The 15,692-nt window shown below is 36.2% G+C and overlaps 1 protein-coding gene across 1 annotated transcript in view; it reads left to right on the forward strand.

Annotated features, from left to right (window-relative positions):
• LOC140143549 (uncharacterized) overlaps positions 1-15,692 on the forward strand; it is a 71,867-nt gene that overhangs the window by 48,472 nt on the left and 7,703 nt on the right. Inside the window, exons 10-17 of the mRNA XM_072165373.1 lie at positions 6,005-7,108; positions 7,422-7,461; positions 7,867-8,174; positions 8,788-8,842; positions 10,268-10,330; positions 10,904-10,948; positions 12,340-12,405; positions 13,363-13,473. Of these exons, the coding sequence (XP_072021474.1) occupies positions 6,005-7,108; positions 7,422-7,461; positions 7,867-8,174; positions 8,788-8,842; positions 10,268-10,330; positions 10,904-10,948; positions 12,340-12,405; positions 13,363-13,473 (1,792 nt within the window). The remainder of the gene's footprint in view (positions 1-6,004; positions 7,109-7,421; positions 7,462-7,866; positions 8,175-8,787; positions 8,843-10,267; positions 10,331-10,903; positions 10,949-12,339; positions 12,406-13,362; positions 13,474-15,692) is intronic.

The raw sequence follows: 15,692 nt of genomic DNA on the forward strand, positions 1-15,692 counted from the left end.
ATGTGAGTTTGGTTGCCGATCCATGCTCGTCCTCACAGGTTTTTCTCCGGGTGCTCCGGTTTTCCTCCTGCATCTAAAATCGGACCTCTTCCCATATCCCTGTCCCGTCATATCCGGATGGCGTCCCTTAAATTTAGTAGCCTCTGAGCACTATTGGGATTAGCCTGGCTTCGGCCGAATGTTATAAATAAAAAATAAAAATGTTAACTCAACTTACATGCACATTTTATTTTAAATTATTTCGCAATGTATAGTTTACTATAAAGTAGATAGTGGCAAGCACATGATAAAGGACTGATCATTCACTACAATCTTCACTTTTAAACTGTATTTTTTGAATGTGTTGATTGTTAGTCCGAAACTCCTGCAAAGCTATGGACATGGCATCTAACCTACTCCATTCTGTAATAGTCTGCATTGTGTGTTTTCTCAGTCTTCAATCATTTTGTTGAATGTAATTTTATGAATCAAATAAAAAGATAGAAATTGGCCTCACTTTAGTTATGTGTCATTTTACAGTATTTATAATTTATAAAGTAAGACAATAATTTATTTTATTTTCTATAAGTGCATGTCAAAATATGGGATATATTGTTCAATATTATAGCTAGCCCCTAAAAACTTTATTTTCAATCGGATTTTTCCCGTTGAAAAGACAAAACTGATGTTAAAGATAGCAATAATATCATCAATAACATTTTGAGTCAATTTTATCCATAAAACGATACAGGATAGGATAGATAATTACTTTGACTTCAATGTGGTCCATATAATGAAGATTTTGATTGATCTGTTATCAACATATCAATTATGCACTCACAGGCAACCAAACATCATGCTATGCTCAGCAGTCCACTGATATGACCTCGTGATCATTCCCCCGCTTTGACCATGTCATTTTTTTGATATGCTGATTGCTGAACAAGTTTATGTTTATATGTGTAGGCATATCCTATGATAACTTTTTAAGTCATAATTAATTCAAACATAACTTTGGCAATACTCAATCGTTTTCGTTCGTTGAAACGGCAAAACATACTTTCTTTTCCTTGCAAATCGAATTAGCAGACATCAAAAACATTTCTACCACGAGAAGTAAAAAAAATAATTCATACCAATAGAAGAAGGCTATAAACTTAGCTAATCTTTAGTGTACACAAACCCCATCTCAGAAACAGGTACCAGCCCTATGGGCTGGCGAAAAGGGATTAACAAATAAAGACGAGGAGATAGAAGGTCGTATTTAGGATCGATTTTTTAAATATGATAAGAAAGTGCTGTAACAAACGTTGTTGGGGAAATAAAATACACCTATAATAATATACAGTAAGCAAAATAATTAAGGTAGCAATTGCGTTCAGTGCTGTTCACCCCTGTATATCCTAAATAAAGACAAATGTGTCAAAATTAGAAAAGCAGCCGATGCATGTACTCTTTAGCTCTGATTTAAGACCTTATTTCTTGAAATTTAATGAGAATTAAAGAAACGGTGATCCAAAACGAATGAAAATACGAAATAAAAAGTTGCACTTTTGTGTTCTAATCAATGAAAGCACGGCGCTAGTTCTCTTGTTCGCGAACGCTTTGTGTACAAATCAATAGGGCATGCAATGTGGCAAACTGCAACTTTTAAATTTGCATCTTCCTTGGGTTTTTGGATCGTGGTGTCTTTATTTCTTGAACAATGTCAACGAATGCGGTCTTAAGTGTAAATATAGTTAACCACCATACGATTTGAAAATATTTCGGAAGAAGGGAGTCTGCAATTGTTTTTCATATGAAGTCCCTGACTACCTTTAGGTATACCAACATCAATGGTGGGCATTACACATTCTAAGTGTTTCTAGATTATTTTTTACAAAACCTTTGATTTTCGTGAATTGAACACCTCTGAAACACACTCTTAAAATCAAGAACAAAGACATATGGCACTGCTAACATGTAGAAGTTAATATTTTCACATCCATTTGTTGTCAGTATATAGCTAACTCATTTCTTGTCATATTTCATGAACAAAGGGATTTGCAGTGTTTCTAGTTTTTAATAGAAAGAACGTATAAGGGATTTGCAGTGTTTCTAGTTTTTAATAGAAAGAACGTTATTTTCCTAGTTTTTCCTAATTTTTAGGTCAAAAAGTGATCATGCCTGCTGTTCTCTGCTGGACAGTCATGCTGGTGTTAGTTTGTATCCTGGTTATAACAAACAGGCATAGCCCCCCACGCGGTTGTAAAATAAAATCGTTGTGTTTTTTTTTTTTTTGTTATAAAAATACTGCGTCAAAAATCATAAAACATTTCAAGATATCCAAGTCTTATTTATACAGGATCATCCGGATTTTGTCAACAATATTATAAAGCTTTCATGAATGAAGATTGGATCTATTTCAACATATTCAACAACAAACAAAGTTTGTTGATTAGTGTTTCTAGTTTAAAAGCACTTTAAAGTCAAAAGTAATTAGGTCTACTGGTATAATAACATTCAAAATGGTTTAAACCAGAATAGTGGATTGCATTCAAATTTAAATAATAATATTCAAATATTATAATTCAAATAAAAGTCAAGTTTATTTTACAAGAAACATTTACTCAATGTGTTTTAATATCTAAAATAGCTTAAAATTACAGTGTTCTATATTGAAATAATACTTCTAATTCAGGCTGCTTGGCTAATATGACACTAGTCAGTACAACATAAGCTGACCCTACAAGAGCCATGAAAGGAGGAAATGATGATTCTCGGGTAAATTAATTACATCTTTTAAAAAAATGTGTTTTAATATTTAACTTAACAGTGTTTCCAGATGGAAATAATACTTCTACAATAAATTATACCGAATGAACTAATTCAGATTACTTGGATATTTTAACACTAGTACAACATAAGCTGACCCTATAAGGCCATGAAGAGAGGAAATGATGATTCTCGAGTGAAGTTAATTACATTTACATCTTTGAAAAAAACTTGAGTTGGAATCTAGATGTGCATACTTGTGTTTGTTTGTGGCCATGCGTTGTGATTTGGGCCCGGACATTTGCACATAATGTTTTGCAAAAATGTTGAATTGTTTAATTACTATACCTACATAGGTAAATTATATGTCAACTTAATGCTATTAGTAAGTGCTTTAAATTGAAACCTTAACTTTTAATATAGCACAAATACTTCAAACGTTATAGCGGCTCAACTAAAACAATGTCAGGGTGGAGTCAGCCCATTATATGCACCTTTAGGTTAATATTTGCGCCAGCTTATTTGCATGTTGTTTTTGATTTGTTTTTTATTTTGTTCAAAATTAGTAATTATTGTACTGTATATGGCCTAAATATGACAAGCCTGAATACGTTTAGGTATTCTGAATTTTTAATCTTAGGGATTCAATTAAATGAATTAGCCTGGGTGGAGGCGCCAGGCGGTCTTTAATACGAAATGCTCTTTTCCGGTGAAGATTGCAAAAATGTCAGGATTGCATTTCTGATTTGATATACATTGTCAAGTTATATATCTTCTTAATCTACATGTACATGGTCTTTGTATGGGGGGGTGTAGGTATTTTACATGTTCAGTGGCGCATCTGAAGGGCAAAGACAAAAAAAAAACCTCTGGTAGCCATCATTTCAACCTTGTGTTTAGTGATAATTGTGACGATTTGTGTGACAGACCAAAATTAAGGTGACGATTTGTGTTTTCACAATTTCAATGGACTATATGTATCTAATGGGTGGGGAAATTGTCTGTCATGGTAAGGGAGGGTCCTGGGATGTTTTTCAAGGTAATAATCTTTAAACAAAACAATGAAAGAAAACCATTAATTGATTTGCAACTGGATTATCCCTTCAAATTGCATTTAACAGGTGGGGGAAGGTGTTTTGTCTTCAGCAAAATCAGGGTTCGCAGGTTTTTGCCGCAGGTGAAAAAAAACATGGTCTTATCCACGGTTTTTTCCGCTTGGCAAAAAACATTTTTTGCCGCAAAAATGACAAACTAAAAAAGTGATAAATACTTTACTGTTTTCATCTCAAAACGAATTATTAAGTAACAAAAATTATTTCCTGAGTGTAATAAGGCCAGATTTTGTCATTATACGTGACATATTAAGAAATTAAAGGCATGGCTTTTCATTGTTCTCGTAGTGCCGGCACTTACCTGAAAGTGTTATATCAAATTCGAAATGTTTTGCTTTTAAAGGACTTGGCGAGACAAAAAATATGTTTGATGATTCATTAGTTTAAGTTGTGTGTTACTGTTTATGAGCTTTCTGTGTTACTTTTTAATATTTGACGGACTTTATTTAAGTTTGCCATTTTTGCTGGTTTAAATAACTGACAAAAACGGCAAAAACCGAAGCCTGACTAAAATCATTATAGGGGCGGAGCAATTCTCCAACTCCATCTCTATTCCTAAGCTTATGTTTACTGAAGTTCTTGAAAAAAATCTATTCCCATGAGGAGCCTTCAATGCCCGTTAAAAGGGAATATTGAGCTTATAAACAATACAAACATTCAAGTTGTTGTAGTGTTTCTAGCATCAGCAAGCCAATAACACAGTGTTTCTATTTTTTGCTTATGTGGGTGCAAATTGTGTTTATTGTACCTATAAAATTGTACCTATTTGTGGAGCACGTGTGGCCGAGTGGATAAGGCGCCCGACTCATAATGCATAGGTTGTGAGTTCGAGCCAACGTGTTGTGTCCTTGGGCAAGGCACTTTATCTTCATTGCCTACTTGGGGGATGTGGTTGGGTTGGATTGGATGTTTGTATAGTTGTTTGTTTCAATGTTGCAATATTGGCGCTGATTAAGCTGCTGCCTGCAAGTTGCATTGTGTCTGTTTAGGTGTGTTTAATGTACAATTCTAGCAATTTGACCTGTGGGTCACCATTAGAGTTTGAAATAAAAAACCTTCCTAACCTTCCTATAATAAAAGGTTCCTTTGAAGTTGATGTCCAACCAAAAAAATGAGCATCCAAATTTATCCTTTTTGGGCCGAAAAAATCACGTTTTAGGGAAACTCAGTTTTTTTTTTTCCATAATTTGAAATACTGATATTTCACAGATATTATCAAGATAACTCTATTGACAATCTCATAGTACGAAATTTGAAAGAAGAAAGGAATGTGAGACCCATAATTTATGTTAAGAAACGTGTATTAGTAAGCGGGACAAAATTGGTAAACTATGCATATTTTTAATCAAGCTTTTTTCTTAAACTAGAAACACTGTGATTGTTTTACTGCATTGGGAGAATAAGTTCATCATAGGAATGTGATAGACTTAATATGAGTGAATTTTGCTGACCCCCTTCTTCCCTCGACCATATAGTCCTTGTCTATATACACACTAAAGGGAACATTGAGTTTGTAAACAATGCAAACATTGCTGTAGTGTTTCTAGCATCAGCAAGCCAGAACACAATGTTTTTATTTTTGCTTATGTGGGGCCAAAGTGTGTTGATTGTACCCATGAAGTCGCTGTCCAACCACAAAAATGAGCATCCAAATTTATCCCTTTTGGACCAAAAAATCACGTTTTATCACGTTTTAGGGAAAAGGCATCACACTTTTTTCCCAAAATTAGAAACACTGACATTTCATATTTCAGATATTATCAAGATAACTCTATTGACAATCTTATTTTACAATGTTAGTACGAAATCTGGAAGAAGAAAGGAATGGCGATATGTCATATTGTGAAATATGCATATTTTTTAATTTAGCTTTTTTCTTAAAGTAAAAACACTTTGATTTTTTTACTGCACTGGGAGAATGAGTTTATGATAAGAATGTCACAGACCTAATATGAGTGAATTTTGCTGACCCCCTTCTTCCGTCGACTGTGTGGTCCTTATCTATATTCACACTTAAATTCGAGCTAAAAGATGCAGCTATTGGCTGTTGGTTTCAATTATGACATATCTGCCTTTGTTGAGGATATACGTACAGCGGGTGAACGTAACTGGTACCTTAATTATTTGGCTTACTGTATAGTATTGTTTTGTATTTACAGGTTTATTGGGCTGAATTTGTAGAGAATGAAGATCAGGTTATCCTTGATACTCATTGGTTTACAACAAATGTCATCGGAGCTGCCTTTGCCGGACAGGAATTTGAAACACAGTTCCCAGTTCTTCCAAACAAGACACAATACTCACTGGAAGAGCTCTCCGCTTTCTTCACTGATGAAATAGATACCTCGCAACTTCTTGGCCTTTTAGGTCATATGGACCTGGTTCACAAGACGAAGGACAACATGTACCTATGGCCAGGAAAACTTCCAACGGACGCACCAGAGATTGTTTGGGAAGCAGAAAATACTTATGTGAGAGGAAAAAGCATAGAATGCGTAGCTGATATCGACATTTTTAACCCCAATGTGTATCCCTCTGTGCAGAAAAAACTTCTCGACGAGAACAAATACCCGAGAGTTTCTCGTTCGGCTGTGATCTATGAAGATGGTGCTGTAAAAGTCCTGGTCCAGATGACGAAGATTAAACGCGCCATCAACATCGCTGCCATGTGTTCTGACAAAGATGACATCGAGGCATGTAGCACCAGTCTTGAGAAAGCTGTTGATCTTATCCAATCAGAAGTTACGGAGAAATCACCAGGTACTAGCTTTAAAGTAAACTTCATCAGCCAAGACTCGCTGAAGACAAGCAGGAATCTTGACGATGTCTTGACCTATACCAGGGACAATCTTGTACAAGCAGAAAGGGTGAATAGCCCCTTGCATCAATATGGAAAGCAAGAAGAGGTGACCAAGATATTGTTTCCAGGATACGATGAGATGTTCTTACAAGAATTTGGAGCAGAATGTGGATATGAGTGGCTTCCAATGGATGTAGTCACAAGATGTTTCAGACGACTAGACAGAATCAACGAGGAATGGGAAGAAGACTACAGGGCAGTCGGTAAGGCACTGAAGATCGAACCGGACGAAGTTGATCTAAAGGAACAGCCAACCATCAACATAATCAAGATCTGGTGCAAAAAGAACAAAATGAAGATGACGATCGGCATGCTGCACAAATTGCTGAGTCGGCTAAGTCTTGTAACCAATGAGGATGCCTTGATAGCCGTAGAGGAGCTGATGCAAAAATGTCAAACAAAGGTATGAATACACTTAATGTATTCTCTGTGGTATAGAAAAAGTCATTGATAATTACCTTATTTCATTTACTATACGTGTAAATCTTATACATGATATAATAGAGTGCGGTTGCAAAATAGATGTTATTACTGTATACTCGCCATAATACCGACCAGCAGAATGCATAATATGCATTACATTGATGATATATGTATGCCTAATTACATTATACTACATCACGTAATAAAGAAATCGGCAGTGATCTACTGATCGGTCACTGCGATTTTAACCCGTTTACCATCGTCACTGATCATCTCAATTGTTATATTTGCAGCATTCAAACGGTGGTTCCGGCAATGAGACATTTGAACCTGGTAAGTGGTTACATGAATCATTCATATTAGTGTGAGAATTTTTATACGACTCTGGAGGGATATCAGTTCATATTGGCCATGAGCAATATCAATAATCATGCTTGTTTAATCCATGTCAGGTGCTGCTCTTTCCTGATGTCTTTCTTTCTTTTGTTATTATGTGTCGGGCTTACATCAAATTCTCATATTGCCTTGGCACCTTTTTGTATTTTTTTTGTTTGTATTTTTTTGTATTTTTTATTGTAGTGTTTTCACTTTTTGTTTGTTTAGGCTTTCTAGCCTATTTAAATAAATAAATAAATAAATAAATAAATAAATAAATAAATAAACAAACATTGTCCCAATAATCTGCATATTGCATGGTGATTTCAGACTTACACTGAACTAAATTCATCACTTTAATAGGCGTGTCTGAAGACATCGTGAGATGGAGGGTGGTTCTGAAGCGCCAATGGGAAGTATTGAAAGCCTACATGGATCCTAGAATATTGGCGTCGCGCCTACAATGCCTAGCACCTGCTATGTGCACAGAGATTGAAGAATCAAGCGACCCAAGAACACAGAAAGTCAAAAGACTGTTACAATTGTTGCTTCACTGCGAAGACGAAACCTGGCCCAATACATTCATCGGTGCACTGCGGGATGAAACAAAACATCTTCATCTGGCTAAGGCACTAACAGAAGACTTCGAAAAAGTTGCTAGTGAAAACAAAGTAAGCTGAAGCCAAATAAAAGGCGGCAAAAGGTTAAACATAAACAAAGGCAATAAAAATGCAAAACTCAAGACAACAGTACTAAATTAGCGTAGAATATTTGACGTGTCATGTCAAAAGGAGACACTTTTGGGCAGGTTATCAAATTTGAGGTTTTTACATATCTTAAATATATGGGTATTTTGCCCCACAACACCGTTTTCTCCAATGAAATCGGACATTCCTAAGCGAAGATATTGAGTTCGTAAGTTATGGCATCATAAAATTGGATATTGACAATGTTGAGAGTAGGAATTACCTTGAAAAATGTCTCAAAAAATACAAGATGTCAGTTATATTCCAGTCTGAAAATATCAGACAATATTTAAAACATTATTAACATCACAAATTCGCAACAAACCGAAATTGTGAAAAAATTACCTCGGGCATATTTTTGGCTATTTCTCCATTTACGATCCTGCCCAAAAGTGTCTCATTTTGACATGACACGTCACATATATAAATATCTCAGTGGTCTTATTGCTGCAAATTAAAGCAATGATATATTACGTTATGGCCAAGATATTCCGCCAGTAAATCCTATATTGAACAAGTTCTGTTTGATCTATTACAGACAGAAGCGGACAGCCAATCTGACGGGGCTTCTGACCACACTGAGGGAAAACAAGGTAAAACATATTTTGTTTCGGAAACGCCATCGTTATCAAAATGTTAGTTTAACATTTGAACGAATTTTGGAAGTATACAAATAGTAATGAGATACTAATTCTTAAAATTTGGTAAAACAGTTTCTATTTTTGTGTCTTCAGAACATAAATATGCAGTTTTCATTAATTTGAGAATTTGAGGATAGTTGTTATGGCGCACGAAGAAATTAACATGGTACATTTGGAGCTTTTATTACAAACAACTAGGTTCCTGGAATTTCTTGCATCATTTCCTTTTTTTGAATTTGAGCTTTTTGGGGGACACAATATTTCGGACTTCATTCATCATTGTTCTGTTATTATCAAATGTATTGGGATTTAAGGTGATATTTCCTAAACTTTGTCAGCCATTGGCATTCGTTAGAGCTGAAATACAGTTGCAATGTACCATTTTTTGCAAATGAGCGAAGCGGAGCTTATAATATTATAATGTCCCCACTGGGGTCAAATGTTAGAAACTTACGGTACAAAAATTATTGTACTATTTGTCCAATGAACTCATGCTGTTTATGTGTGTACAGTAAGTTTATAACACTTGGCCCCAGGGCGCCTTTCAAACTTTCTGAGTACGTATCACTTTTATGAGCCGTTTTTTCAAAAGCTCATCCTACATTAAAATTTGGTACATTACAAGTGCATTTCAGTTCTGATCAACACTTGTTGGTATTTAGGTTCAGTACATAATTATGACCTCAAAATTCAATAAATTTGATTATATGAGAACAATGTTCAGGAAGTCATACATTTACCCCCCCCCCCCAAAAAAAAACCCTCAAATTCAGTCTCCTTAAAACCGCCATTTAGGCTTGTTCACTACATTATGAGCACCATAATGGAACTCATGGAAAGCATATTTTGATGACACCATCTCCCAGCACACTCCAATGAATATTCAAACCATACGGTGACCCCCATCTTCACAAGCTTCCTGCAAATACTGCGATTCATGCAACTTGGCGTGGCCAGGTGGCTGACCAGGTATTATTCGCGTGACAAGAGATGGGCACGCAGATATAGACATATTAAATACAAGGGCCTGCCTCATGACATTTTCGCGTCGTTGGATAGACGTTTCAAATGAACAATTCCATGTATCAAAATGTTCGGAAGAGTCTGATCAGACTGATATTCGGTGTTTACCAATTTGGAACATGGATGATTTGTCCTGCGCCAACCAAAGTAAAAATCCACCCCTCCGAATATATGCGTACTTATAAAAATGTGCTCGCTGCATACATCTCACCCACTATACATCTCACTTTTTGTGTGTCGTTTTACCGTGCGTTTGTTACTAACGAATGAGTCAATGAAAGGATACGATGCATTTTTAAACTACAATTACCACTGAGGTTATCACTTACACAGAGGTTTGTTTTTCTCTTCTAGACGTTGTACACGTTGTAGCCGAAAGCGAAGATGGAGATAAAACCGATGACATAGAAAAGCTAGGTAAGATCATGATTTACATTGTATACTGCAAAGAATTGCCGTAAGATATGACTGATGATTATTCTTCCAGCATCTTACGGAAACGAAAAAAAAAATGTGTTTGGGAATTAACCGGGTGAATAATCGTAGAATATTACGGTACCATCACCCCATCATCACAAGCTTCCTCAATTAATGCGATATTGGGGCATTTATACAACTTGGTGTGGCTCAGCAAATTATGGTAAGATCATGACGTGCATTATACACTGTGAAGAATTACTGTGCGATACTGCCTATTATTTATCCAGCGAAAACAGGAGAAAATACTTGTGCATGGGGATTTACAGAGGGCATAATGATCGTACATTTAATATTAGGGTATCATCACCTTATCATCACAAGCCTCGAGTCACAAGCTTACTCCAACTACTGCGATCATGGGCCATTGGTGCAACTTGGAATGGCTGCGCAGCTAATTTTCGGGATATAAAGAATGGGCGCACAAATATGACATATTCGATACCAGTACGATATACTTTAAAAACGGGTTTATAGTTTGATTTTGTTTTTTATATGTTAATATAAATACAGCTGAAAACAAAGAGGAAGATAAAGAGGATGGCTCCAAGAAGCAAGGTAAGATCGTGTAATACATTAAACATTGTAATGAATTGCGTTAAATCACTGCCAATTCTGCCAGCGTCTTAAGGAAAACGTAAGAAAAATAATGTCATGTACATAGGGATTTACAGGGTGTATAATAGTAAATCATCACCGTCATCTCTTATAATCAGAAACTTCCTTCAACTGCTGCGATCTTGCGTCGAGGATGCAACTTGGCTACTCGACTCTGCTAATAGTAGCGTACGAATGAATGGGCTCCCAGATATGGACACAATTTCCATTTGGACGGAAGGATATCGTCGTCTGGTTTACATTACTTTTTAATGTTTGCCAAATTACACCAAATCGGAACATGGATCGATTTGCCCAGCTCCACCCAAAATGAAGAGAAGGCAATTAAGCTAGTGCCCCATTTCATTATTCCTAAAGGTCTTAGACACGGCTGAACCACACGTTCTGAAAAACAAACTGGACCCCCCCCCCCGAAAAAAAAAAAAAAACGTGGCAAGAATTTTCGCCCCGATTACGTCGAAGTTCAATTTTAAAAGACGAACTGTTGCTAGGAAAACATACACGAGTGGTAAGAAAGTCTACTAGATGACCTCAACAAGCCATGTCGTCTGTAAATATAAAGATGGCGACAAATTGTAACGAATAAGTGACCTTAATAGGAGCTAAAATACAATATCAACCCGGGGTCATAAGCAGAAATAGTTTCTGAAATATATTGGACTATTCACAAATGAGCTGTATAATATTTTACAATATGTCTGTAATGGAAAGAAAAGTACAATGTTCGTCATTTTTCAGTACAAATAATTTTTAAAGACAAACTGTTGTTAGGAAAACATATAGGAATGGTAAGAAAGTCTACTAGATGACCACAATAAGCCAAGTTGTCTATAAATATAAAGATGGCGACATATTGTAACGAATTAGTGACCCTTATGAGCTAAAATACAAGTTATATGCCAACCCGGGGTCTTCAGCAGAAATAGTTTCTTAAATATATTTGACTATTCACAAATAAGCTTTATAATACTTTACAACATGTCTGTAATGGAAAGGAAAGTGCAATGTTCGTAATTTTTCAGTAAAAATAATTTTGACAAAATGCAAAACACCAAGCCGCCATTCACCCAGATATAATATTAATAGGCCTATAATATTTATATGTGATGTCTATGAATAAAATATACCCCCAAACGGCCCACGCCCAGATGTAATAGCTGCATATATCTGACACATCTCGCGTTGCGTTTTGTGCGATGAATTACAGGGCGTTTGTTACCAACGAAATAATGAACGGATGGGCACAATGAGTAATTCAGCTCAACTGCTCTGTATCTAAAAATTGTGATTAGGGTTCACTTTAACAGTGGGTGGTTTCCTTTCTCTTTTAGACGTTGAACATAGGCCTACAGCTGACAGCAAAGAGGAAGATAACGAGGGTGTCCCAGGAAAGCATGGTAAGGTCATGAAACATGATATGCATTATACACTGTAAAGAATTTATATTATATCCACAATTTCAAAAAATCAAAATGATTTGATATAACCAGGAGGACATTCCGCGTATTCAGAATGCAATTTGATAGGTCTGGTGTACTCCCAGCTCCCACATAAAATAGTGTGCAAACGTTAATATCCGATTCCTTATACAATTGGAAAGTTACGCACGTGGCGTCGTGAACCTTTAAGGCGGGTCGGGGTACTGTAGCCTAGCCGTGTTTGCACGCAAATATCCGGGGCAAATATTGAGGCAAATAAGATAGAAACACAAGTGAAATGGTTTGGGTTCTATCACTATGTGAAGGAGATCCAAAGGCTTGATTACAAAGCGTGTTATTTCCACCTCATATGTATGATTTATCTCGAGAGTGGTAAAACATTAGCCATAAAAGAGTTTTGGAATTAAATCTAATACTGGAACTTACTTTTTGCAACTGTTGCGACGTTGCGTCTGGAACCACCAGACTTCATCAGGCAACTGACCCGTTGGACTGGTCACGTGATAGACGGCTAGGTATCGACCCGATGGCCCGGTCCCATGCATGAGATAAATTGAAGCGGAGTTCCAGACGCAACGTCGCAATAGTTGCAAAAAGTAAGTTCCAGTATTAGATTTAATTCCAAAACTCTGTTTGAAACTACTGGATGACTAAGAACATTCACTCATTAGCCATAAAACTGCAATATCATTGTATTACTATTAAGGTAAATGGTTAAAACTGGGAAAAATAGTGTCCCTTCATACCACTCGCTTTATTACAACGACATCGAACCATGAAGTGGGAAAGCTCAGTGGGGATCATTGCACAATTTGTACATGACATGCAAGTCTACGGCGTAATTGGCAAACCTTTGTGGGTCATTCAAATAAATCAATGATTAACAATTAATATGTGGCTCTTTTGTTATTTCAGGTCGTCATGTGATGATAAGCTACCAATGGGACACCCAGGAAAGGATGATAACGTTGAAAGATAAACTTCAACATGAAGGCTTCCAAGTATGGTTAGATATTCAGAATATTGGTAAGGTTGTGATTTCCATGCCTTTCCCATATTAAATGGAAACACATTTCCCACGAACCTTGGTGATGCAATCAAGCAAAATGAGTCTGATGTCGATAACAATGCAATGAGCTATTCTCCGAGCGTTATTTTGCTGAAGACCCCATCATAATTAGACTTACGGTTCGAAAGTTATGGTCATTTTAGTGTTGCTTAGAACAATAAAATACAAAGAAAGTTGAATGTTATTATTGTATATTTTTAAAAATCAATATTCCCGACATCCGACTCATTTTGCTTGATCGCATCCCTTAAATATAGGCTTATATCTTTATATAACATACGGCAGCACTAACGTCGCTATTTCCTAGCATTCCTAGCTAAAATCAAATGATATTGAAGAGTAAGAAGATAAAAGCCGACGATAATGTCAAAGAGAAAAGAAGAAGAATATGTAGGTTGAACAAAAGTACAGAATTTAAAAATAGCCCATACTTCAAAACGTCACCATAGCTTGTGAGTGTTTTTTATGGCTCCCAGTCATATTTTTTTTTAAATCATATCCTATGTTAATCATCTTGTTGCTTATCTAAATTCGCATTTCGTGGTGTAGAGTATTTATCCAGTAAATCAGTGGACCATTACATTCTCTACATAACGGTCAAGGATAACCCGCGGTGACCAACAAGCTCACATTTTCAACGAGTTTAGGTGCAGCCTTTGAATAGGCAGGCACCTTTTTCACCCAAAAAATAACCATAGCAACAAATTATGGGCTATTAAGACAAATGAGGGCATCAACATTTTAAGAACAAACATGGGTTTTATTTTGATTTTGATGCGTAGATTTTGATTAAATACCACTAATTACACTTTCAGAACATTGGATAAAAAATGAATGGGCAGAAAACAGTTGGTTAAAAAATGCCCAACAATGGTTAAGATTCTTTAAGTTGGGCAAAATACAGTTTAATACATGGTTGGTCAAACCTGTCAATATGGTATTTACACAAACCTGGGTAAAAAACATCCTTTTCCCGCCAATAAAGTTGGGCAAAGTATGGTTTTGCCCAACCATGGTCACATGGTGTTCCTTTGCGAACTACGATTGGTCATTGTGTTGGGCAAAAATGCATTTCAGAAAACAAGATGGCCGATATGAGTGGCTTGCTGCAAAGCGGTGGATCGGGGTCTTCAAGATCTGTTGGAGACATTTGAAGGTATGAAATTATATTATAACGTATATCATTTCATCGGGTATAACACTTAGTTTAAGTGTGTGCGAGGCCGAGACTGTGAGCAAGAATTATGATGCTTTATCGACGAAAACTACCACCACAACCGGTAAAGCTTTTAAGCTTTACCGGTTGTGGTGGTAGTTGTCGTCGATAAAGCATCGTAAGTCTTGCTCACAGTCTGGCCTCGCACACACTTAAACTAAGTGTTATACCCGATACAATGTTTATAATATAATTTCCTGCCTTCAAATGTCTCCAATTGGTTAAAATATGAACAATGAAATGAACTTCCCATTCATAGTGTTTAACCAACTATTGGTTATATTTTGTCCAACATGCTTTGCCCAACTGGTTGGTTACCGTAATGTTAACCAGCAGTTGGTCAATGTTTTTAACCAACCTGTGGTTATATTGTTAACCAACCCAAGTTGGTTAACAATATAACCAACTGTTGGGCTGTTCACCTGTAAATACATGGTTGGTTAACATTTTAACCAAGTTGGTTACAATTTTTTCACCAATGTTCTGAGAGTGTAGAGATAGGCAGTGCTTGAAAAAACCAATGGGATCATTTTTGTGGAGGGCATCTGAAAAGGATGATTAAAAATCTCTGAAAATGCCAAGATGTATAGCCAAAAATATGCAAATTTCAGAGTAACATGCAGAAATGACATGTTTTCTACCATTATGTTATAGTTTTGATGAAAACGCACCCCAAATTCATCCTCTGCATATCGATTTCCCACGCAGCCGGTGTACCTATATCTAGTCTCATAAAAGGAGGGCGCACTGTAAAATTGTGGTCTTTACACTTCAGGGGTTTAAAACGAAACAAAAATCTTATGTTGAAATATTAGTCATTTGGGGAATCAATATTTATTGATAATAATGTCTTTACAATGTGAGAGTTCCATGTATGAGAAAATCGTGATTGAAATCAATGATGTTTACATTGAAAATGTTATAGGGAATTTGAGGTATTGAACCTTCTGAGCTATTATC

The sequence above is a fragment of the Amphiura filiformis genome, unplaced genomic scaffold, assembly GCF_039555335.1.
Source record: "Amphiura filiformis unplaced genomic scaffold, Afil_fr2py scaffold_23, whole genome shotgun sequence".
NCBI classification, from domain to species: domain Eukaryota; kingdom Metazoa; phylum Echinodermata; class Ophiuroidea; order Amphilepidida; family Amphiuridae; genus Amphiura; species Amphiura filiformis.